Below are 27,672 nucleotides of genomic sequence, written 5' to 3'. Positions count from 1 at the left end.
CTTCGAGAGTCAGAAATGGCAGTGGTTATTATAACAAGTATGCATGAGTTCTACATGTAACAGTTTCATATAAAGAGTCAAACGCATTAAAATGTTAATATTTTAGCTCTTTTTATACATTTTCTAATGAATCTTAACCACCTATTATTCTTCAGCCAAAATTGTACTCCAGTTGTGGTAGAGTACTGGTTTGGAATTTTTCATCAAACAGAATATTGATATTAAAATTTAGCATAAGAAAGGTACACATAATACACATAAATGAGCTGCATATGTTCATCAGAAGATTATTCATAATAACACTGTTTTTCAAGAGTCTTCCTTGGGCAGATCAAGCTCTTACATCAAATAAACATTCTATATAAATAATTCATTTAACAGTAAATTATTTTAAAAGCATAAATAAAAAAGTGTGAGTAAATAATAACAATAAAATTGTATTATTATTTCAAATATAGCAGTAAACACAAACATTAAAATATACAATTTATTTGAGAAACTCGTAATGCTTGATTAAAATGAAATATGGTATGCTAAAAATATCATAAAAAAGAAAGTTTTTTTAGAAACTACTCAAAGTTGACAATATATTGACCATTAAAAGTTGGATTTTTTTTAAATCGACAATAACATTTTTATAGCAGTTGTTATTTGGAGATTATGTATATAGAATTCTGTAAAATTTTATGTATTTTAAAACCTCCAGAAACTGAAAGAAAATTAAACAAATTTTTTTAAAGATGTGCATGAGTAAAGACAAATTCTTATAAATGGATTGCAATTATCATTTTGCGTGCTGCTTTGGCACTAGCTTGATTACTTAAATATTTTGATCATATTTTGGCTATTTGGTAAATAAAATCAACTAGACAACATCGTATTACTAGTTCAACACAGATAAAGTTGATGTAATCACACTAATAACAGTTAAAATTAATGTCATTACAACTTTTCAATTAAAACTAGCCCCCTTATTAATACTGCAAGGTACTTTAGTTTTATTACCTATTTATATTAAATTAAGGTCTGCAAGATCAAGAGTACATGGTTATAAAGTGTGTGTAGGTAGCTTGGCTACAGTTGTTTTATAAGGCATTCAGTATTTTGATTAAATTCATAATTAAAGTTAATGAATAACTGATAATAATCTATAACTGTTCAAAGGAATATTTTGTCCTCCCCAATCAGAAGTTCTCAACCCTTCTCCCAAACAAGTGGAAAAAAAATTAAAACTAAATACAAAATTACATCAAATATATAAACAAAATCTATATTTAAAGCTAGTACAAACTGCTTAAAGATCTTATTTACATAAATATATTCACAATAAATTAAATAATTCACAGTCTTTATAAGAAATATTTGTCCTTGAAGACATGCAAGTGATTGACGAACGAATGAAACACAGTTGTGTACCTTTGTACTCTTTGCTTTACAATATATACCTTCATACAGTTGGTTAAGTACCTTTTTTAATTGTTTTATTCACTAATAACCCCAATACAACTACAGCGCTTTAAGATTATTTGCATTATATTTTATAAAAACCTAAGGGTCTATATTACTTTAGGTACTATATGAATATTTTAAAATTTAAATAAATTTAAAGATTTTAACAACACTAAAATAATATCCAATAGGCTAGTATAAGCATAGACGCTTTCTGCATCGGGAACACCTTTTATATCACATTAAACTTAAAAAGCATTTTGTCTAAGAGCATACATAGAACAGCATGCAACAAATATACCCTTACATACTATTAAGTCTTACTAACATTAAGATCTTCAGGCTTGGAGCCATTTACATAACATCACAACCGGACTCGTGAGCAGTGCAAAGTTCGTTTTTGCACATCAACATTAATAATACTCAAGAAATTGCGATCCAACTCGAAAAAGTGAACACATTTTGTGAGGGAATGTTGCTCAACGACAACACTGAAGCAGATTGCCTTCCATACCTTGATATGGTAGAATGATTGTTTGGTCGAAGCATGTTACGTCTACCCTCTCACCCATCCTATCTTAATTATAAATAGAATAAAATTAATAAATTGTATAATAACAACAACAAATAATAACATTTGATCAACAGAGATATTTACAGCGTAGAATGTACAGTAGAGGAGATGGATTAAAAGACGTGGCAGGAACCGAAGGTAGCCCACGTGTGGTAATGATATGTGTTGTCCTGTGTTAGTATTGCGTTGAGATCACTGGAACGTGGCTCGTCATTGAGCAAGAAGAGGAGAGAGAACCCAGTCCCAGAGTTGAACCTAAAAAGAATAAGATTGATAGTAACAACATATCTTATTTCAACCTTTTCTGTGACCACTGTAAGTTTTAGTAGCAAAATACTTTTAACTGTATATTTGAACAAATATTAAGTATTCAGTGTTTGGTCAGTACTGTAGTGCAGATATCAAAGAGAAAGTTACTATCTAGCTTTTACTATTTAAAGACTGTTATAAAACCCACCTTAGTATTCTTTTGACAGAAATAGGTTTGTCAGAGGTATGTATATACAGTATATATTATTGATCTGGAAATAAGGCAAAATTAAGTATTGGATAAATATATCAAGACTGGACTAAATTACAATGGCCATTAATATGAATTTGTTGATCGTGGTCAAACTCAACATTGGCATTGGAAATATAATTCACTCGAACCAGAAGTGCTCATACATGTACAAAGCCTATGAAATAGTGTGTGAAGCCATAGGTAACTGATAGTCTTTTTTTATTTTTCTGAATATGAACTGTGTTTTAAAGAAAGTACAAAAGTGTACATTACAAATACATTGAAAATACAAGAACACGTGTAAATTACCGTTGTTTTAGTTGTGTACATAAATTTAAACATAACACATGAGAAATATTGTAAAGTTTCCCAAAATAATCCCATGATCACCTCCTTTCAAGTACTGTCTCAGTGCACTTTCAAAAATGTTACAGCTGCACTTAAAAACAATCAAAATACTTGTTACCATGTCTACTGCTGAAGATCTGCTTCACACTTGGGGATGTCAAATATTTCAGCGAAAAGAGGTGGCAGTCGAAGCTTCTCCCAGTTGCTGCGGAACCACTCCAGATGTAAGACATGTTTAGCTCCCAGGGCCCGCAGCTCTGGCACCTTCATCAGGAGGCTGGCCACTATTTGTGCATCACCAGGGTGACTTCTTGCCAACTGCAATAATATCATCCATTTTCAATGTGATGATATTTCAGAGAAACTGTCAAGTAAGTGTTGATAAATAGCAACACACATTAGGGCTTACAATAGAGCAATGATAAGTAGTATTTTAAAGTAAAATAATTAACTGACCATCAAACACGTCACCCTTTGTCAAATTGTTTTCAGCATTACTTCTTAAGTCCTCAAGGTTTTTAGCTTATTGCAGATTTAAGTAAAAACAGTACTTATATGGAATTTTACTTAGTGCATGGTAAAAGCACTACTAAAAATGTTGTGAAATTAAAAGATCCAACAAATATAAAACTCTGAGAAAAATTAATAGGAGTAACAAGGGTCACTAAAATATTGTTGTCTAAAAGTTGTTTTAATGAAAACGTACATGCTCATAAAATTATATAAGTACATATACATCATGTAGTTTAACAAAATCAACATGATTCAATTAATCCATGCTCTAAGCATTTTTGTTTTGAAATGACGAGGAATATGAAAGGATCTTGTATAAAAAAGAACAAAGTGAAGAAAACTACTTCTACAAAACATTAATCAACATCAGTGACGCTGCACTTTTAATGGGTTAAACCAGAGGTTCTCAAAGTGTGGGGTGCGGCCCCCAAAGGGGGGGGGGGCGCAATGAAGGTTCAGGGAGGGCCAATGCTTAATTGAAAATAAATTTAATTTACTTACAAAATAATAAAGCAAACTTTTTTATTTTTAAAATTACAAGTGTATATACAATTGTTAGTCATCATTGTAATAGTGCCAAATATTTTATTTTCCTTAGTTTATCGGCAGTAAAATACTGTGAGTGTACACCAACATGTTTTCAGTAAAGCGCTGGAGATGACTCACGGTAGCGCATGGTTGTTGTGGTTTCCCAATGACTCGTAAAGTACTTTACTTAACGAAAACCACCAAAACTCAATGTTTTTCACTTACTCAGATTTTTTTCTGGGATTAGCATACAAGCCAGATATATTCGAGAAAATAAATGTCCTAAACAAGTCTTTAGAGAAAGAAGTTGCAAACCTCCTGCAATTAACTGAAAAGGTGAACAGCTTTGTAAAGAACCTAAGTTTGTATAAGGGCAGTGTGGAAAGTGACAATATTGAGCTATTTCCTAATTTTAAAACTATGATAGAAGAAATTGATCACAAAACTATTCTAACGAATCCAAATAAATGCTTTCTTAAACACTTAGAAATCTCATTAAAAAAATATTTTGATGAGGACTTTGATGGTTGGGCATGGATTAAAACCCGTTCTGAGCTTGAAAGTAAGTTTAAAGAATATTCTCTCACATCCTTCTGGATTGGTGTAGAAAAGGAACACCCAATTTTGAGTGAAAAGGCATTGAAAATACTCAATCCATTCATCACCACTTATTCTTGTGAAACTGGGTTTTCTGCTCCAGCTGCCACGAAAAGTAAATATTGCTCAAGACTGGATTTGACCAAGGAACTCAGAGTAGTGTTATCAGAACCGAACAAATTATGCACAAAGAGAAAACAAGCACAAACTTCACATTTAAGCTCGTTTTATTATTATTACTTTGAGTTATAAATAACAATTTTTAGCTGAAATAAATAAACTATAATTGTTTGTATAAAATTTGTTGTTTGATTAGGATTAAACCTATTGCCCCATTAGGCTTTAATGTAGTATGCATAGAATGTGCAAAATTAAGCAAATAAAAGTTGACTGTAAAATTTCAGAAGCAACTCACTTATATAGTGCGCTTACATGTAGGAGGGCCCGGCTACCAGCTGGATTATGCAAGAGGGCTCGAAGTAAACAGTTTGAGAACCACTGGGTTAAACAACACTTTGTAGCACAATATGCCAGGTAGTACCGTGCCATTTCAAATATTTTTCAATACATTCTTGTTAGGTTGTTGAATCAACACTTCATTTAGAACTTCACCTAGATAATCTAGGAGAACTTCAACCAGCAACAACACCTCAATCTAATTTATAGTGATACTTTTTCCTCTAACATGGATATGTTTGTGGTTCAAGGTGGACAGTACAGCATGACATTTGAGTTTGTCTTAGGAATTACACTTGTTTGATTTTTATATTACTGCATTTTAATGACAAAGAAAAAGGATGAAACAAATAAATGCCTAAAATAGTAATTATTAACTCACATTAATACAATTAGTTATACATTCTTTTGCTGTTTTTAAGGTTCAAAGGTTATAACCAACAATTCAGCATAAGTATTGTTACAAAATTGTACCTTATTAATTTAAAATTATGTTTTTTAATAATAATAACTATGGTAAACTATGGTTCAAATCGATATGTTATTTTTATTTTATCACTTCTTTAAACTAAGTGTCCTATTTCTTGTCTTCCTCAGCCATAATTTGTGTTACAAATCTCAAATATAAAAATGTCATAATATAGGTATATAGTCTGTTTATTACCCTTCTTTTTTATAAGAATCCATTTGGGAATACCCTGCACCCAAAACAACTGGTCTTGTAAATGTCTACATGAGTTAATGAAAAATATAAGATTGTCCACTTAATTAGACATTCTTTACATTTTTTAAATTTATATATATATAAAATAATATTCTAAATAGATAAAATATATTGCTTTAAATTTGTAGAATATTTATTTGTTTCTCTCCCACTATCTCTATAAAGTTGATCATAATCAAGTTAATTTACTTTTACCTGTAATTTCAAAGCTTCCACCATCGGGTCCACAGTGTGTTCCACAGCTTTAGGGTCCATCACATTGGTGCGATGGGGTGCGAGCAGTATGATGGCTGAGAACAGACCAACCTCTGCGTCGTTCAGCGACATGGTGTTATACGAGTTCGCAAAATGAAACATGGAGGTCGCAAAATCGTTCTGAATAAAACATAATTATTAAATATTTGTAAGGAAAAAATCATCAACCAACTTATCTCAAAGCTAAGGATAAAATAAGCAATGTTTAACTAACCCAGTAACAGGAATATATTTGCCATCATTTAGTGATATGAAAAGTCAGGAACATTACGTTTTGAAATATGGATCTCTTTCTCAGGTAGAAAGAGCTGGTAGTCCAGTACATACGCTACCAGAAAAACTTTTAGTAAAATTATATGTTTAGATTCTTTTTAGACAAAAATACGAGATGCAACAATAAAGTAACGAGACTGATGTGAAAAAAATTTGCTTATCGTTATGTCAAGTTTAGTGCTGTCTCCTTCAAAGTAGTTCCCTCTTGACAGCACTCACTTTTTACAGTGCATTGATGGTAACATTTCTAGAACTCATCTTCTGTAATATTCTCAAAGATCCTTGTCACAGCTTTTTGGTCATCTTGTGTTGTTTGAAAATGGAGTCCCTTGACCGCCGTTTTGACTCTTGGAAATAGAAAAAATTTGAAAGGAGTGATATTTAGTGAATAAGGTGGCTGTGGTAGTACTCAAATTTGTTTTGAGGTTAAAAATTGCTGTACTGCCAGAGCAGTATGGGAGGGGGCATTATCGTGATGAAGAATCCAATTATCAGCAATGTTGGCACGGGTATGGAAGAACTCTTTTACAAAGTCTTTCTAAAATTTCTTTGTAGTAATACCGGTTAACTATTTGTACAGGGGGCACCCACTCTTTATGAACAATATTGGAATCAAAGAGGTGCGATTGAGGTAACTCGTGCCCTTTTCCTGTACTGTCTGGTTTTCCCCAGGGCTCTCACCTAGGACCATTACTATTCAACATCTTCATAAACGACATCACCAGTGTGGCAGCCTCTCGTTTCCTTCTCTTTGTGGACGATATCAAGCTGTTTAACAGAGTCACTTCTTTATTTGATCAAGATGAACTCCAGCGTTCCAAAAAAGTGTGTTGTGATGCACTTCAGCCGCAGTGAAGTGGTTTTCTCTTATGGCTGCGCAATCAATGGGAACAAGCTTAAGATGATTGATGAGGTGAGGGATCTGGGTGTCATCACTGCTCCTTCCTTATCTCCTTTTCCTCATCTCCAACACATTTCCTCAAAAGCTTCTTCCCTTCTTGGTTTTGTCCTCCGCTCTACTAAAGAACTCAAATCTCCCCATACCCTTGTTATTCTTTATAAAACCATAGTTCGTCCTTTGCTGGAGTACTGTTGTCTTGTTTGGTCACCTTTCATATTGAAATGCTCAACAGAGTGCAAGTCCGCTTCATCAGAGCTCTGGGAATAAGGCTTGGGTATCAGTACATGGAGACCCCAATCCACACCGTGGAAGAACTGTTCGACATCCAACCACTCTATTCGCGGTGGGCTTATCAAGACCTCAACTTTCTGCGAGGGCTGGTCAACGGTGATATAGACTGTCCTGACCCTGCTGGGAGCTGTGACTTTCACTGTGCCGAGAGGGACTCGCTCAAAGTCAGTTTTCAGTAGGCGTTTCTAGCCAACTAATTATACTCAAAACCACAGCATATCCAGACTCTTGAAGACTGGTGAAGCGGCTTCTTCCTCCGTCAATTTCTTCAGGAATTCTTCTTTCAGGATGGATGCTATTGGTTTCCTGAGAGACTGGAAGTGATGTGTGGTGCATGAGCTACGTAGTCTCTGTTTTACAATTAATTCCTATATGTTAAAATACCTTGATATTGTTTTGTTTGTATACTTATTATCTATTGTTGGTTTCATTCGGATCTACTTGTAATATTTGTAAAATTGGTGTTGTACTGTTGAAATAAATAAATAAACATTTTATACCAACGAAAAACTTGAGCTCTAGACATAACCTCCTCTGTAAAAGCCTTCTGAAGCTTACCATAAGTTGTTGTAGCATTTCACCCAATTTAACGCAAAAAGAAATGGCATACCGTTGCGCAATATTATGTGGTTCTATTTCCGTGATGAAAGACACAAACACACGCTAACTTATTACAGCACAACTCACAACTGAGCAGTTGCATCGATGTGCTGCTTGGACTAGAAGCAGCTTATAGATCAAGGTTGAAGATATTGTGCCTATGCAAGCCTGCAGAGTTGCCACAACCCGTTAAGAAAATCAGTCTCATTACTTTATTGTCGTACCTCGTATAATTTAAATTTATTTAACAAAGTAATTTGGATATTAAAACAAAGGTTTAAAACAAACTATTAAAGTTTTGAAATATATTTCTTTAATCTCTTCGTATCCTTTACTTATTATCATTCATTCCATTTTTTTGGTTATCAGAAACAATAATATAATGTATGAGATGGACATAAAAGAAAAATACACATTTAAAATAAGCATAGTTCCAATTATTTTGTAGTTAATGCACTATTATTAGGAGTTTAAACATATACAGTCTTATTTGCAGTGGTGTAAAGTACACCCCCACACCTTCTGCATGGTCGAGCACTGCATGTCAAGGAGCACAACCCAGGGAGATGAAAAATAAGGGAATGTTAATAAAATTAGTAAAAATGCAGTCCTATTTTACCATGCTACTCTTTTATACAACAAATATTGCTATTTTCATTGTAATGATATATAACACTGCTTCATATAACTAAACTGATGAGAAAATCCGAAACCTTACTTATTACAGCAATAAGGTAGCCTTCAAAACTAAAACACGCAAGTTGTTTACCGAACCACCACCACGCCCCACGTGCCAGAGCCAATCAAGTGTATTCTCAGACCGCTGTGTGTGGGTTGATTTGTTTCATGTTGTGACTTGAATACTTCTCTCCCCCTCCCCATCCTTATCTATTCATTGTTCCCTTCTTAGTTCATTCTCAAAACTTATTGGTTGCTCATTATACTGCACTTCTCGAAAGTGGTAATTTAATTAATGCGATTGTGGCGGCTTTTAAAGATAAGTTTTAACTATGCTATTTCTTAACAGACAATATACAATTGCAATCTGATTTTCTAAAAAATTTAAATAAAAAAGCAATGCCTGAAAAACTTAGTGGTGCAGAGTACAGAAAGCAAAAAAAAGAGCAGGAAGAAAGAGAAAAAGAAAAAAAAGAAAATCTATTTGCATTTTAAAATTTAATGTATTCATAAGTAAAACCAATGAAACTGTAAAAAAAGAAACTTACGGTTTTGTTAGTTGATGTAGTGAAATAAGTTCCAACTTACTTACCATCGAGACTGAAAATGAAAAATCCACACCGACCCGACCTCAACTTACAAATAACGAATGAGATGTGAGTCTAGATATTAAGATAAATAAAAAATAGTCAGTTGTACCGTAGACATTGATAAAATCAATTATTTTGGTATTTAAATATCATGAGAACAAATATACCCCAACGAAGAAGTAGGCTATAGTGTATATGGAAAGATACGGGTAGGCAGGGCCTAGTAACAAGGGCTGAGCCATTTCTTTGATCTCAGCGCGGTGCCGCCACGGCAGGCGGAGTGGTGAGAGGGGGGTGCCGTGACGTCGCTGGCCTGATCAGGCCAGATACCGCCATCGCGCCTGCACCGCGTTGCAACTTGCAGGGACTGGCCGTGTTGGCGTTGAACATGTGTTACATTGGCGCACTGTCGTTTACACGCTGCTGCACATGCCGAAGTGATTTAATTGAGGTTGATCCTCAGTGATTTGATGTGGATTTAGTCTATTTATGCAGTGTCAAAATGAGTTGTTGTGCTGTGGCTACTTGTCCAAATAACTCTAAAAAGACTAAAGGAAGTGAACAGCGAGTAGTGTACTATAAGTTTCCAAAAGACAGTGAGACTTGTAAAAATTGGTTATCAAAGTGTAAAAGAGGAGACGCGGTAAATTGTAAGTATGCCTATGTGTGTAGTGATCATTTTGCACCATCTGACTACATTGATGACTTGAAAAATCGCTTATTAGGGCTGCCTCAGAAATTGTTATTAAAGCCCTTTGTTGTTCCGTCAATAAAACTTCCCACTATCAGTAATGACGATGACGATGTACGCAATGAACGGATAGAAAAACGACGTGTTCGTAAAAACGCAATTAAACGATTAGACAGTTTAAGTCCAAAAAAAACCTCGAATTGAGCCGCTAAATACAGACCGATTAGACGAAAGTAACCTCGTACAACCGAGTTCTGTTTGCGAAAAATGCGAGAATCTGTTAGAAGAAAACAACAATCTGAAATCTTCCATTGATGTTTTAGAACAAAAAATAACTAATCTGAGAAGAGAGCACGATATATTGTATAAATCCGTTGCGAAAAAAAGGAAAATGCATTCTAAAACCTTAAGAAGGCATGCAAAAACTGTCAAGATCCTGAGGACAAAACTAATGTTTGCAAGCAAGCCATACACGTATATGCCAGAGTGAGAACTTTTATTAGATTAAGGAACGTTAATAGTAACTTAGAATGCAAGAGGAAACAGCTTAAAAAAGCTAAGAAGTGGATTCAATAAAAAAAAGACTGAAGAACAGTGTTGAACTAGATAAATGAGTGCTGTAACTATTAAGTGGTATCAATCTATTAACATGCATAATTGTAGTTTAGGTATTGACGTCTTAAACAAAACAATAAACAAATAATGCTGTAAAGTGAACGAACTAATTTTATTTGGACTTGCAATCTTTTCGTCATTGGCTCTACTAGACATTTACATTGCCTAAGTTAAGTCACAAAATATTTTCAAACATATCCATAAAAATATTTAAATAGTTATTAACCAATAAGATGTGTGCAAATTGAAAAAAAGTAGATTCGACGGATATTATTTCTTTCTAAAATTATTCTATTATTCATTTGTATAGAAAAGCCTAAGGGAATATTAATAATATTTTATTTCAATTCTTCCAATGAAACTTATAGATAAACTAATTTACTATAACTTTGCCGCTAAAAGTTTGTTTTTAACCAAAAAAAATAAGGCTTATAAACTTTCAATATATTGCATTTCTGAGTTCAAACACGCCTTTTTGTGGTTGTACAATTTTCAAATCGATATAAACGGAAATATATTTATACTGCTAGTTTCAGCAAATCACACAGTTTAAGAATATATAAGGATGTCCTTAATTATATTATTCTACTGATGTGTAATAGCGTGTAAACCATAACGCTCCCATAGTGGCAAGCGGGTAGACGCGGCAGACGTCAGGTTCGTGACGTATGCGGTCACGTGACCAGGGGGTCACGCCGGCAGGCAAAATGGTGCAGCCCTTGATACTAGGCCCTGCGGGTAGGTTGAAAGTGTTATAGGGGGGGGGGGAGTACTGGAGAAGACAAGAAGAGCGTATTTCGCTACAAGGGGCACCACTCTGTCCAGCTATGCCACTGCTTATTTGCTACACACGCTAGTTCAATCATAGTTTCACTATAAAAGTGACATTTTCAAAAAGGTTCCTTGCTTTAATTTTAGAATAAGTTAACAAAGCCGTTATGTTGGTAAATTCAGGTTCATTCATTATCTATTGGTAATAGACTTTTATTAATATTAGTAATTAGTCAAAATCAATATAAATATCTTATTTAAAATCTAAATACTTATTTGTTAACAGTTTTTAAAATTATTATTTGTAGTAAACATGTGACAATTTGAATATGCCAGCAGTTTAGGTTGTTAATATAGAAGAAGCTTCAGAATTTGGTGCAATATATGAATGTATGACACATCTCATATTACTATTTTTTAGTAACTTAAATGATTGTATAGTAATGAATGAAAAAGTTAGGTGCAAACAGAGCAATTTTGACAAAATACCGTTTTGGGAAAAAAACTCATTAAAAAATTTAGATACTCTAGAAAGTTATTAAGATTTCAAAATAAAAATCAAAATATTGTTTCATTTCTTTAACTTGTTATCTTAGAAAAATATACATACTTTTTGAAAATTACCTTTTTAGTTAATGTTAGTAGATTTTTAAAAGAAAATGGTATCTTACAAAATCGTTCTTTTTGCATTCATTAAGGTCATAGAAAAATATATTTTTGAAATAAAGTGGTTTACTTTATTTTATTTGAATTGTTGAATTGAATTGAACACAGTTGAAATGTTTGTAAAAACCAATTTAATTAACAACGATACAAAGGCTGTAAATAAGACTGAATTGCTCATTGTTCATTATTGTCAAAGGCATTCCCACAGAATCTTACCTTACCATTTTCACTTAAAAATGCTTTTAGAGATTTTAAATTATTCACTTAAACTTTTTTTAATTAATATTTTTAATTCAATTTGTAAAAACCCATTAGACAGTAATTTGTGATAGAATGCATTTGTATTTCCTATGAATTTATATAGTGAATGTTAACAATTAATACTTAATGGTATGCTGGAGCTAAGACCACTCCACTTTGTCATACTTGGCTATTGGTTACATTTGTATTTCTCATGTATTTATATTGTGAATGGTATGAATTAGTACTCAATGGTACGATAAAGCTTAAACCAATCCCTTTGTTATAGAATAGAATTGTATTTCCCACTTTGAACATCATTGGGTACTTTAGCATATAAGGTTTCAGTATAGTGTTCATTTTTTTTTCTTTAACAAACTGGCTGCATGAATGACTCCATATTCACAAGTTTTTGTTTGTGACTTCTTCATACATATTCTGGTACATATTCAAACTTCTCAATATTTAAATCCAGTTATTATAATAATACAATCTGTTATAATACAACTTCAACTCTAAGAAAACATTAATACCGCAGTGAGTGTTACCTCAAGAACAGTAACTATATTAAATAAGGGTAAAAATGTTGTTAGAAAAACAGCTCCCACTGAGACATTCATCAGATCAGTTTAGTTCAAAGACAAACCTTATAGAATAGAGGAAACAGAAAAGCAATGTCTACAGAAAAGGAAATTTTGCTTTTTTGGAGTCTTTACACTATATCTTCTCAATTGAAATAAATCTTTAAATTTAGCCACATACAAGTATATAGACATTACCCACTTTAATTTAAATAACTTGTAAGACCATTATAATTGATCTTTCTTAAAAAAATACAATATTATAGGATTACAATATAAAGTTCTGAGCAAAGTGAACATTTAGTAATCAAACTATTACTAAGACTTTATTATTAGATATACAATTATTAAGACGTTATACAATTTGGATTGAAAAATCTTAAAAGTTTTTGTAATAACATTTTGTCTCTCTATCAGTTTTCTAAATGAAAAAATGGCTTTATAGATGAAGTACAAGATTGATGAATATATCTAACTTCCATGAATCAGAGCTAATAGCAAATTCTTAGAATGGTCCTTAAAACTGTACTAAGCAGCTAACACAATTTTCAAATCAACTGCCTAGGTTAACATTTAGAAACATTATTATCATTCCTGTTGTATACATATTTGGTACTCTTCAACAAAGTGAGGTGAATGTAAGTAAGTTACTTACATCGAACATAACCTCCATCTGTTGGCGAGTGACATACGTTCCGTCAGCGAAGGTAAAAGAGGAATCAGAGACTAGTCTGGCTGCTCCAGCGAACCACAGCTCGAAAAAACCATGTTTGATTAGAATTAACTGGTCATCTTGTTTCAGATCAAGGAAACCTGGAACAGGACTTTCTTAAAATATCTAGTTCACAAACTATAAGTTTATAACTATTAATTTTACTAGAGTTTAGGTATTTATACCTTAAAGAAATTATTTGTTAATTTCTAGGTAAATATGACATGAACATTTTGTAGAATGAGTCAGGGCCTTGTGTAGTCTTGTTACTATCTACAGTAAGGTGGTGCTAATACTGAAACAAGTGTAATCAAGATATTAAAATGTTATAATAAATGCAACAGATGTGTGTGTGTGTGTGTGTGTGTGTGTGTGTGTGTGTGTGTGTGTGTGTGTGTAATCAGAACGAAAGTAAAAATGAACTAAAGTAAAATAACAAAACAAGACAGGGGTATACCATAAAGATCTAAAGGATAACTGACACTAGTTATATAATGAGAATCTTATGATTACATATCAACATGCTATAATTTATACAGTTATATGATAGAATTTCCTTAAAATATCTTTCTAACTTCATGGATGATTTTTATGATTAAAAATAGATTTTCAGTAATAGTCATGTCAATACATATGGTGTAACAGCACAGAGCACCATAACATTATTGCTATTTTTATAAGAGCCAATACTGAGTTCTATAACTCATTAGGTACTGGCATAGAACAATAGAAAATATGAACAATCCATTATTATTTTTCAGTAAATACTTTGTATATATTGAGAGAATTGTTAGTAGATTCATTTATATAAAAGATTAAAATTGAAATTAAAACGTACTACATTAAAAAATACACAGTTCTGATAAAACATAAAATTTTTTGAATTGTTGGGTATATTTTGTTAAAATAAATTTACAAATAGCTATCAGAAACTGATATGCATAAGAATGAGATAGTGGGAACACAAAGCTGTACGAGTACAAAACCTTAAAGAACTATGGAACATCAGAGATTTCACTTACTGGATAGTACGTTTTTAATACAGAACAAATTTTTATATTTTGAAAAAAATTCATTTTTGGAAATTGGTAAGATCGTCAGAAGGTAAACTTAAGGTAATTCATTAATAGTGATAAACTAAACTGTATAAGGCTCTCTTTACTTATGAAAGAAATGTAAGTAAAATATTAATAAGGAAATGTGTGACAATTGGGAATATTACAAACTAAGCGGTTCAAGGTCTGTTGACTGTAAATTCCTAAGCTTCATTTATACTAGATTGTTATATGCCGTGCTATAAAGCTTTGCTACAAGTTTACAAATGCACAACTTAAATACAACTATACAGATAGGCTATATCATTCAACTTTGGAGATGGATACCTGAAATTTGGTTTTTTATTAGTGGTCGGAAAGGTCAAAAGACAGCTCAAATGAAGCAAAGCAGATCATTTACATAAGCTATATATCAAAACTAAATGTTGCAGCTTGATATCTCTGCTATAATATATGTATAGAATATATACGTATGTGTGTGTGTGCGTGTGTGCGCGTGCGTGTGTGTGTGTGTGTGTGTTAGTTTAATTTGTTTATGAGGTTAAGTGGTAGAGAGGACTTTATAGTCCTAACTTCACCTCTAATAAAGACATTTTTCATTTCATTTTTACAGCTGACTCTTAACAAAACTTCCAAATGCAATTGCTTTTAACACAAAATTAGTACTTCCCTCCAATCTATACTCTGTATGAAGAGAACATAAATAGATAAGATTAATAAACTACACAATACTATAATTCCATCTGAATAGTTTGAAAATTTTAAAATTCTACTATAAAAATGTTACCTGGAACTTTTTTGGCGAACTCGACTAGCCTTGTGATGCTCGGGTTGATATGAGTGGCCCATTGCTGCCACAGCCATATCTTTTGAGGCTCCAGACTGTCAGCCGTCGATGACGCAACTTCCGGACTTGAAGGAACTGCTGATGGCTACATTACAAAAAATGTATAAAATGTTTTAAAATACTCATAATTTAAATATCAACACAGTCCACACAGTAACACAACTCACACTGACAACACCAGAAGTGAATTTACTTGTTAAATCCAAGTTGGACTGATTGTTCTGCTACCTACTCTTCCCTCTCCTCAACAAATTTTACATCTCCACTTTCTTTTCTTAGAGAATTCTTTATATACTAGAGGCATTTTAATTTTTATACATCAAACATTTTTAACAACTCGCTGCAGTAAAATGGACCAATGATGACCTGATATGTGGCAAACTTTGAACTCACAATCTTCGTTCAATAATTATTATTTTGGTTCATTATGCTAAAAAGTCATCAGAATAGATAATGTTAATTTCTTACATGTAAGTATTTGATGGAAATGTCCAGACATTGGCTCGCATTTTTGGCTAGTCATTAGCCAAGGACAATAAGGAGCTGTAGATTAATATGTTCCAGATTAACACCTGATCTACAGCAGATTATGCTGAGAAAAACAAGATATTAGCTGAATGGCTTCCACCTCAATCAACATTTAACTTGAACCTGGTATATATTGAAACTAAAGAATATGATTTTGGGTGCCATTTATCTTTAAAATGAAACATCTTCTGAACAAAATTAAAGGCATAAAGGAGTTTTAAGTTTAACATTGTTCTTATGGGATAATATTGAAGATAATTTCCCTACAGCCGGCTCTTAACCTAAACAGTGTATATTTTTACAGTAGTCTCTCCTTATTGACTAGAATTTACATACAAAGACAAACCAATCCTTCTAAATTTACTCCCATTAATCATTAACCAGTTATTCAGGTTCATCCTCAGCTACTTTCCAAATAATTGTGTACTCACCGGCAAGGATGAGATGGGTTTGCGCAGAAGTCCACGCGTGCTCTCCTCCGCGTACTCACAGTGGTCTTGGTATGCTTGGCCCACGGTCAGGATGACCTCGTACAGTGCCAGAATCTTAGGGTCACTGGTCTCAGGCATCGTTGCAGGAGGTGGAGGCTCACTGGGGTCAGATGTCGATACTCTCGCATCGTCCTTCTCGCCCTCTGAAGGTCTAGACCGCTTCGGCACCCTTCCGTACCGCACGGCTAAAACACATAAGAAATTCGTTGAGTTCATAAACACATGTACATATTATGTAAAATACAATTACAAAAATAGCTTACATGACAATATTCCGCATCCAGATTTCTGTTACAGATTTATATAAGAATTTCAAGAGTCATTATAGGATAAATACTGATAAGTTTTAGTTGTTGTGCAAAAATAAATAAAAAAAAAATACCTACATACTAGAAATTAGATTTTGCTTTCTCCACAATATCATACCCAGCCCTGGGAATAAGAGGTTGAGATGTTGTGTGGGTCTCCATGATTTCAATTTCATTTTAAATTGATTTTTTTTCATTGAAAAAATTGTTATGAATAGTGACTGGATCTGAATTGTGTGTAAGTTAATGTAATCATTATTATTCGATTTGTTTAATTTTATAATTAAAAGACTATCGTCATATCATTTTAAAATACCTTATTTTTAAGAAAAAGTTATTAATTTAATGTTTTTTTTCATAATTATACAAGAACTGTAGGCGTTTAAAGTATTATTATCCATTTCTGATAAACTTAGAAGCCCAAATATAAAAAACTGAAGACAAATGTATTTAATTTTGTATAATTTAAATGGACCTAAGTGAAAGATGATACACGAGAAAAAAAGATTTTTTTTTATATGTAAAATAAATTATTTCCTTAAGTAATATTTCATTAAAAACCAGTTATTTTTACATTTCTTACTTAAAAATTCTAATTTCCTCAATAATCATTAAATAACATGACATTTCCTGAAGTTATAATTAACACAAATTCTGTAAAGATTTTTATATTTAGCTTATTATAGTTTTTGGTCTGACTACAAATTAGTCAATATCCAAGTTTTAGAATAAAAAGTAATATTTAAGAATGGGTCGTAGTGTGAACTAAGTTTATAGTCTACACTTCTTAAGTATATTAAAGTTGATTTTTTCTGTTTTTTTTTTTTAAGTAATATTTATAAAAATGTATTGATGAGAGTTTCCCCTCCCAAGTGTGTATATATATCACTCATATAAATTACCACATAAAGGTATTTTTCTGGATTACTTAAAAAAAATCAAAAACTACTCACAATCCCTTGACATTCCGACTTGCAAACATTTCTTGAAACGGCAGTATTGACATCGGTTGCGGTTGAGTCGGATGACCAAACACTTGCCGTCGCGCAGACACCGGTACTCGATCTGCTTTTGGATACTTCTCCTGAAGAACCCCTGAAACAATTAATGTTTTGTTATAGTTTGTATTTGAAATATGTTGTTATTATGTAGCTGTATAGATGGTTGATTTTTAAACTGTTACATCAAGTGATTGTAAGTATTTTGAAACAGATTTATTTTGTTATTTTAGTTTAGGTTTAGGGCAATTTAAAATAATGTTTTATCTTATTTTGTTAAATAAAACTTAACTTTTACAAAGCATTTTGTGCTTATTAATGTTTGAAGTGATTAATAAAAATGTAGAGTCATGCTGTGTCGATACAAAGCATACAATTTAGGTACATTTTTAGAAACTCTCTTTAAGTTTATGTACCTACATATTAGATAATGAATGTAAAGGTTTCTATGAAACACTCTGTAAACATAATCATAAAGTAATATCATACAAACAATAATAATAATTTTGTATGAAAAATAATTATACCAAGATTGATCAAAATGTTCCAGGACTGGTTAAAGACAAATTTATTTCAAACAAAAGACAAGTTATTGAACCTTGTTTCCTTCAAAGCAACCTTTTTTGGACACTATACATTTGTATCATTGCCATTTCACTGCTAAAATTATCATGCTGAATCATCTGCTATAAGGTATGCTTTTCAACTCCTCTAAGTCTCATTCTCTGCCCTCTGGACAGCCTAATCTTCAGTTTTTGAGAGAGGAAAAATTCACAAGGGCTAGGTCTGGTAAGCTAAAGTGCTGGGAAATGCTGGTTATGGTGGTTTCTGTGCAATAATTGTAACTGAGCAGCTGTGTAATGGTACAGCACCTGCTCTCCACTTTACCACATCTTAAGCCTCCTCCTTCTTACAGCCTCATTCAAACATGTCAGGTTTCAAGGTACTAGCAAAAGTTTTAAAAATCTATTGTGGAAGAAATTTATAGTGAAGAACTAGCTTATCTCAAACAAAGCCATGAGCATGGTCTTGATATTAGATTTACTTAACAAGGTTTTTTATGTTGGAGAACTGTACATCTTATATTGTGATAATTGTCATTACTGAGTCATTAAGATTCTCTTAACATTAATGAAATATTCATGGTTATTGGAAAAACCCAAACTGTCCAACCTACACTATTTTTTCTCCATAAAAGATATTATGTAGCTTTCAATAGGGAAGCTTTATCTAAACTATAACATGAATTGAGAAATATCATGACATAGGTTGTAAAAATAAGTAACAAATTAAAATAAATTTGAATGGTGAAATGAAAAAGAAGATAGATTTGCTAGAGAGGTGGATATAAAGGGTTACAATATCTACTGTAAATGTTTTAAAATATAAAAATACAATAAATACAATTTTCTGAATCATTGATATTACTACAAATTATAACTCTCAATATATAATAATGTAATTGCCAACTTCAACTACATAATTATATGCAATCTATACTGTTTCACTATTCCAGCACATGTGCAAAGGCATCCTAGAAGAGTGTAGCAAAATAATAGCAATCTTGAGAAATCCCAATCTCTTCAATCTATTCCTGCTATTCCTAGAAATATATTCCACACTGAAAAATTATATGGGTATTGCATAAAATATAAATAATTACGCACAGTTAAATTTCTTCATCTATACTGATGAAAATCAATCATAGTTTTTGGAAGAACCTTTATCTCTATAAACTACTTTATTTGGCTGCTCTATAACACTTTTCATGTAGACTCTAACAGATCATCATTAAACATTATTATGTGAATGACAAATATTTCATTAGCATCACTAAAGTCTGTTACGATAAATTAAAGAAATCCAAATCTCTCTACTCTATCCTTTTTTAGATTTTCAAGATAGATTACATGCGTGGTCCTTGACAGGGCCATTATACATTATCTTGACATGAAAAGTAAAATAACCATCAGCATCTGTTAACTGGATGACACCCATTAGAAGAAAACTCCATCACCACAACCTTTTCTACCTCATTGCTTCATGACACATATTCCTCATCTAACAATGCCATCATTTCAAACTGAGAAATTGGAACCATAATTTTTTTTAGCAGCACTAAGATATGTCATGATCATTTGAAGAAAACCTAATTCTGCAAACTACTCAAAAGCGACTCACTCCACAATTGGACTTTCAATATGGTGCACTGCATAAAACTGTGACATAAGTGTCTAAGTATGCCCTTATATTGCTGCAAATTTTCATGATAATTTATAACAATAAAATATCACCCCCCCCCTTACCTCCCTAACCCACCCCCAATGGGAAGGGGGGGAATAGATGCACCCTTTCCTATCTAACAAATCCATGATGGATTTCAAATGTTTCCCAACAGGATCTTCTCGTGAAATTTCGACACACTCCCTAGCATTCCTAAATATAGCCACAGAAAGAAAAATCATCATCTTAGCAAGAAAAAAATTATCATCTGTCTTGTTGCTTCAGGACATTCACGTTTAATAAACTCAAAAGATGTCATCATCCCAAATTCAATGCATATAAAAAAGAACCTTACTCAGTGGAAATTGTTTATTGGTGAAAGGTTAATTGTTGTTGGTGAAAAAAGAATATTTTTAATTTTTTACTGATTGTTCGAATAAAAATTATAATTCTTTCTCGAGCTCGATGTGAAGTGTCAATATATCCACTTTTGATATATCTAGATTTTACACTGTGCAATTTCCTGTTAATAAACACTTTTGAATTTTCACACCATTACATATATAGGGATCCAATATATTGTAATTACCTTGCATCCCTCGCAGGACGTGACGCCGTAATGGTAACCGGACGCTTTGTCGCCACACACCTTGCAAGGCACGAAGGACTTGGTGGGTGTGGAGCTGTTGGAGTCAGCAGCCGCGTAGTGTTGTTCTGAAACACAAAAGCTTATATTGAGATAAAATCAGAGTATTGTGTATGCAATGCCGTTTTTATATTCTTTCAAAAAATAATGTAAGAATAATTAAATTAAGATTTTTATATAGTGTTTTATAAAAAACACACACAAATGAGAGGATGAAGTCTAGCATCCTTCAAGTTCACAACAATAATTTAGTTTAAATGAAAAAGTTGCAGATTTTCATTTGTATCTGCAGTAATGAATGTTTTAAAGATAAACAAAGCTGGATAGTATTCAAAGGAAGCAAGTTTGGAGGATTGGTGATGAGTAGGGGGTATTGAAGGGGTGGGGAGGAGAGATTTAGGACTCCCTCTGTCCGCTAACGATAAGAGACTCGTGGTAAACAATCTTGTGATTCAAATTTAATTGTTTCAAAACCACTGACAACATCCAATAATGGTTTCTTGTTTACATCTTCAGTTTGACTCGTAACTTTAGTTTGTCCGCAAACAATATCATTTTTAGTATTATAGGTTTCACTCGTCATCTATAACGATATAATATTCAGCTGTCCTCAGTGCAATATTATTACCAATAGAAGAGTGGAAATTAGAGTTTCTTGCATGCCGAGTGCCAGTGCTATTATAAGTTGGTAAAGTTGTAGGCTCATCTTGGTCCGAATAAGTGCTTATTTATAGTCTAGTTTACAAAATTATCACTCTCCAAACTAAATCTGTCACTATTCTAAAGGTAAAATTCAATTGGAAACAGTGTTGGACGTAAAGTAGTCACAAGTTTGTTTCATAAATTATAAAACTCTTGTTGAGCAATAAAAAAGGGCAAAAAATATTACATTAATTTATGGATAAACATAGCTTTCTTCAACATTCTATGACCATATTCCAGACCCAATTAACTCACATCAAGTGGAAAAAGCGACAAAATTAATTTATTCTTCTTCGGCTGTGAACTCTTGCCAGTAATTATGGAACTGTTAGAACTATGCACTCAATGCAATTATTTTAAGTTAGAGGGTAAAATTTACCATCAAGATGAGGGGATGGCAATGGGTTCTCCACTGTTTCCTATTTTCGCCAATATCTTTGTGGAGGAATTTGAGCGAAAAGCTTTGGCTTCAGCTCAGTTCAAACTGAAGATTTGGTGGAGGTATGTGGATGATACCTTTGTTATTTTTTCTTGGAGATATTGAACTAAATAAGTTTTTGAATCACATTAATAGTATTTCTCCTTCCATCCGCTTCTCAATGGAAGTGGAAGTCCAAAACAAGCTTCCCTTTTTGGATATGTATGTATTAAGAGATAGGGATGTCCTTAAGACAACTGTTTTTCAAAATAAAACGCACACAGGAAAATATTTAAATTATCAATCTAACCATCAAAACTCTGTCAAATAAGGAGTAGCCTACTCATTGTTTGATAGAGCAAAGAGCTTGTGCTCAGATAAAGATGGATTAAAAGAAGAATTTAAGAAAGTTGAATCGGATCGCAGAAGCAATGGATACCCGCAATTAGTAATAAATCAGTGGAAAACAACCAGAAGAATCATTCCTGAGTCAGAAAAACAAAATTGTGATAAATTTGCGTTTATGTCAATCCCTTATGTGCCGGGATTATCGGAGAAAAATTAGAAGAGTAGGTAGAAAGTACAACATTAGAACCGCGTTTAAAACATACAAAACTCTTAGACAAAGTCTCGTAAAAACAAAACCAAAAAATGGCATACAGGATTCCAAAAACTGTGTTTACAGTATAACATGTAGTTTTAATAGGGAATACATAGGCGAGACAAAAAGACCACTAAACATAAGGATAAAAGAGCACAAAGAAAACACAAGAAAGGGTCTCACAGAAAAGTAAAAAATTGCACACCATTCTTGGTCCGAAGACCATCACATGAATTGGGATGAAGCCAACATAATACATCGGGAACCACATTTCTTCAAAATGAAATTAATTGAGGCAACATACATTAAATTGGCAGACCAACCAATCAGTCAACCATCAGTCGAGATTAGGCCGCTTTGGTTGCCAATTCTAAAAAATGAACTAAAAAGAAAACCAAAAGTAACAAACGGATCAGATATGTGTAATAAACCAATGCGGAGTCACAATATGGTTTTAAGAAGTTCATCTAGCATAAACCAATAATGACAAAAGGGCCCATTCCTGTCCCACGTGACGATTGTCATTGGCTAGTGCCCTCTGATCAGTCGTAGGTGGTTAGTAGACGAATGCATACGTATTGTGACCTGTATTCTGTAGTTCAGTTTTAATGATTAGTGATGTGTATAGTTTTTTATTAAGTGCATGTTTTTAGAGTTAGACAAACATGTTACATGGTGGTTGTGATTCCTGAATTAGGCGTGCCACAACGCTTTGGTATGATTTGTTTATTTTAACCTAGTTTGTAATTATGTATTATGTTAGTTATACCTGAAGAAGAGATCAGATTGCAGATCTCGAAATGTAGTGTTACTGATTTATTGTTTCACTGAACGATGGAAAATGTCCGGAAAAATCCTGTTTCCTTCACAATCCTTTCGTCTTCAAAAATAACCTTCAAACAAAGAAGTGAACTCTTAGTTGGATATCACACCGAGAAGTGCTTGTCAAGGTACCGCGTTCTTTGATTGGCTGAATGTGTTTCACTCCTTGAGTTTCACCTCGTAAGGATAACGTTAAACTTCAAACACTTTATGCCCTTATTTTTCGTTTTAGAGTTTGGAGGTGCTAACTTCCTTTCAAAAGATTTTTTTTTTAAGTGTATACGATTTGTATATATAATAGATAATTGCCTTGTTAGGTCTCATTTGGAATATTGCACAGTTGTGTGGTCTCCTAATCAACAATATCTCCAAGACAGACTCCAATCGATTCAGTTTCGTTTAATCCGCTTAGTTGGTTATCGCCTGGGTCATCGTTATGCTGATGTCCCTGTGAACTCTTTGGCAGCTGAACTTGGCCTTCAACCACTTGCTTTGAGGAGAAGAATTTTTGATTTAGTGTTTTTATATAAGTTGGTTAACGGAGATCTCAACTGCCCTCAGTTATTGGAGCGGGTAAGGTTCCATGTTCCTGCCAGCACAAGGTCGAGAGACTGCAAGACTGCATTACTCTACAAGTTACGAAAGGAACAGCACGATGGTCCGGATCCAGACGCTTGGGAATACCCTACCACTGGAACTAGACATTTTCAACACTGGTACTGCATCATTTCAGAGACAGATTACCCAACTGCTCTCCATGGAAGATTAAGAAAGGTAGGCTCCATGTAAAATATGCATTGTTTTTATGTTCGTATAGTAGTTATTTTGTTATTACTATTAATTTATTATTATTATTTTTAGATCTCTTTATTGCTTGTAATCACTTTATTTAATGCTTCTTACTGTTAATACTTATTTTATTTCTATCTTTTCTAATATATTAATTATTTTGTCCTTAATCGCTGTTATATTTATTGATTCATATCTATTTCTGCTTGCTTGCACTGTTCATTAGTACCAAATTGTTCATTTGTTATTTATTTATATTTCATTGTTCATAAATTATTTATCATTGTTATCTATTAAAATGGTTAAAAGTTGTTTTTTTTTTCTCTTTCGAATGTTGATATTCTAGGTTTTATTTCTTTCTTCATAGTTGATCATTGTTAGCTCTTTCATATTTTATTGCCTTGTTGTCTGTTATTTTTCATAGTTTATTATTGTTACCTCTTATTGTTTACTAATTCATTTGGTCTTTTGCATTTTACATGTATTAATTCATCTTAGTCAGGTTGTTTTGTATCTATTATCATACTACTCTGAATATTACTGTATTGTGTTGCAGCTTATCTATATTAGCCTTTGTAACTTTTTACTATATTTTGTCAAAATGGGTTGTCCGTAAATAAATAAATAAAAAAAACAGTTTATTCATGATCTTATAGAGATTATTTTCGGAATAACCATTAAAAAACTAAAAAAAAAAAACAATTGGATTCGTATTAATCATCCATTTAAAAAGACATCTGGTATGATGCTAAAACTAAAAATAAGATGGTAAAAGTGTTTGAAGGTAGCAAAGTTGGCTCTTAAGTTAAGTAAAAGTTAAGATGAATAAAACCAATACAATTTATTATTATATGTTCTTTGCTGTTAAAATTAAAATTCTGATAGCGCATTTAATTTGCATTTACATACAAAGCTGGAATCAAAAAACTTGTGTCTTGGTATGATAATCGTATCAATTTGAATGGGGGTTATGTTGAAAAATAGCTTAAGAGTGTAGTTTTTAAATGCATATAATAAAATGTTCCTATTTGAGTTGGTTAATTTTTTATTGTATTTTATTTTACAGTGCTTTCGATAATAAATGAAAAGTCATAGTGAAATATCAATAAGCCAAAATCAACAGAATTGATAAGTTTTTAGTAGAATATTGATGAATTTGAGATTGGGACCATGCGATAGATGATGGAATTAGTTGAGCTAGGAAAAGTACCACAACGTGAGAGCGCATGATGATTAAACTTTAGAACCGACTTTTAAAATATACTTTCCAATCTATAATTTAAATGTTTTACTCTATGGAACCTGTTTGAAGTGTAATTCAGTTAACTATTTACTTTTGGAACCACTTTTTTGCCTTGTATTTAGGCATGAAACTGATGCGCAAGTTAACAAGTCTAACAGCAAGGAGCTCACAATTTCAATTTACCAATCTCAAATTTAACTCAATGTTTATCGAAAACTGTTTTCAAATCAGAATTCCCTCTTTGTAATTATACAAATGACCCAACGAAGAAAATTATGTCTCAGTGCAGAACATTTTAAAACTAAAATATCTCCATAAATATTTAGTTTATCAGATTTTGCATGTTTATGATTTTACGTTCAGATTTTGCATGTTTATGTTTTTACGTTATGTAATAATTCGTTAGGAATATAACCTGCAACATTTTTAAGGCTTTGATTGAAAATAGGTAATAGGCTAAATGTTTTCTTGTTACAGATACAAGGCATGCACAATGTTTTACAACTACTCAAAATGCGTCAAGAGAATATACTCGTTAAATATTTTGCCCTCCTAGGCGTGTTACTAGGGTGATGACAATTTCCTTTACAAGAAATGCGTAATCAAATTATAAGAAAAGGAATTATTATCACCAAATTAAAGTGGAAAGTGACGCTGTCAGCAGTCGAGGCAGGGTTGGTTTTATTGTAGCGACAAATCAATGTCCTGTCAACCGATACATTGACTTTTCTTTGTTTTACGCAACACTGTGTTTAATGAATTTTGAGGTTATATACCTGTAACACGTTTTTAAAATTGTTGTTTTAATTATTTTAAGCTAACTAATATATATTAATCTCTGCATCCCCTTCAGTATTCTGCACAACGCGGAGATACATTTCTCCCCTCACTGTCCGGTGTGGTGACACAGGGAATAGTTACACTCAACGGCAGTTTGTTAGTAAAAGAAAATAAAAACCTAAAAATGTGTAGCCATGTCACATCTCGTTTTATAACTATATTAATTTAACATCGAAACAGTTTTGAGCGTAGCGAGTGACCATTAATTAACGTAACCACATTGATTTGTCAGTCTTTGTTATTGCGTACAACTTTGTTCATTTAATATTTACTGTATCTCTAACAGTTTCTTCAGTATTGTATACTAGCTGTTTCCCGCGGCTTCGCACGCGTCTCTTAAGCTTTGCCCGTATATTTCTTTGCCTTCAAATAGTGTTTGGATATTTTAATATACGTAACTACTGTGTTGTAATTGCAGTTTATAATGTGCAGGCGCTTTGATAACTTTTATATCTTGCAGTACAGCCTGGTGGTTAGTTACATCAATGGGCATTGCGTATAAACCTTCTACATAGAAAAATACAAATTTTCATAGTGATCGGTCCAATAGTTTCTGAGTCTATAAAGGACAAACACACAAACATTCATTTTTATATATTATGATTGCAGAAACAGTTTAAACAAAATTTGTCGTTTCTCTTAAGCTTACTCTATGCTTTAAAACTATAAGTGTAAAGAAATTTATATATAAATATATTTTTTGTCGCATTATATATGTTTACAAAGAACAGCTGATTAAAAATTTGAAAAGACTCTTTCACTTAATAACATATGTTTGCTGCAATGCATTTCTTACGGGTATTTCTGTAACCAGTGGGGCGGAATCCTGAATCGGGAAAGGGATAAAAAGTATCCTATAACCTTCTACAGATCAAGACGAACAAATTAAAAAAAAAATTAGGCGAATCCGTCCAGCCGTTTGTGAGTGATGCTGTTACACACGAACAGTTTCATTTTTATATATATAGATTTATCACTTCATTAAGAATTGGAGTGTTAATTTAGTTGGCCACGCCGCGCATTGGTTAGGAAGATACCGATATTAGGTATTTAATTTAATATAGCGAAGTGCATACAACTTGGCTGCAATCTGAATATACATTACCACAACGTTCCTACGTAGGCATGTTTCTCACATTCTCCTATCTTTTCCTTACTTGTATTACGTCACGTTGTTTCATACTGCACCATATATATATATATATATATATATATATATATATATATATATATATATATATATATATATATATATATATATATATATATATAGAAAAACGTACGCGTTGTACATTAATAAAATTATTATTAATAATGAAGAGTACTATTTCAAATACTGCAAAACAAATTCAATAGTATAATCACATAAATTAACAGCGAAATCAATGCTTACACGAAAATAAAGATCCATATAACCATTATGCAACTTGAATATTGTATAACATTTACTTATACTTGGTTTTTGGTCGATTTCTAGTTTAACTATTCAATTATGTTTGTGTAAACGAATAGAGAATAAAGTAAAATATATGGAAAATTAAACAAACGCCACTACAAGAATCTTCCACACATCATTAAGATTACGCAATAAATTCTTAACAGATCT

At 32.5% G+C, this 27,672-nt stretch overlaps 1 protein-coding gene across 2 annotated transcripts in view; it reads right to left on the bottom strand.

Annotated features, from left to right (window-relative positions):
* Nucleotides 1-2,080: 2,080 nt before the first annotated feature.
* The window catches only part of LOC124364941 (ecdysone-induced protein 78C-like), an 86,337-nt gene continuing 60,745 nt past the window's right edge, over nt 2,081-27,672 (bottom strand). For both annotated transcript variants that reach the window (XM_046820787.1, XM_046820779.1), the window contains 8 exons: nt 20,595-20,719; nt 17,738-17,879; nt 16,417-16,661; nt 15,398-15,542; nt 13,499-13,656; nt 5,887-6,066; nt 2,992-3,191; nt 2,081-2,278 (listed from right to left, as the gene is read on the bottom strand). In XM_046820787.1, the coding sequence (XP_046676743.1) occupies nt 2,997-3,191; nt 5,887-6,066; nt 13,499-13,656; nt 15,398-15,542; nt 16,417-16,661; nt 17,738-17,879; nt 20,595-20,719 (1,190 nt within the window). In that variant the 3' untranslated portion in view covers nt 2,081-2,278; nt 2,992-2,996. The remainder of the gene's footprint in view (nt 2,279-2,991; nt 3,192-5,886; nt 6,067-13,498; nt 13,657-15,397; nt 15,543-16,416; nt 16,662-17,737; nt 17,880-20,594; nt 20,720-27,672) is intronic.

Source organism: Homalodisca vitripennis, chromosome 1 (genome assembly GCF_021130785.1).
Source record: "Homalodisca vitripennis isolate AUS2020 chromosome 1, UT_GWSS_2.1, whole genome shotgun sequence".
Classification (NCBI taxonomy): domain Eukaryota; kingdom Metazoa; phylum Arthropoda; class Insecta; order Hemiptera; family Cicadellidae; genus Homalodisca; species Homalodisca vitripennis.
This window is presented reverse-complemented; position numbering and strand designations above follow the sequence as displayed.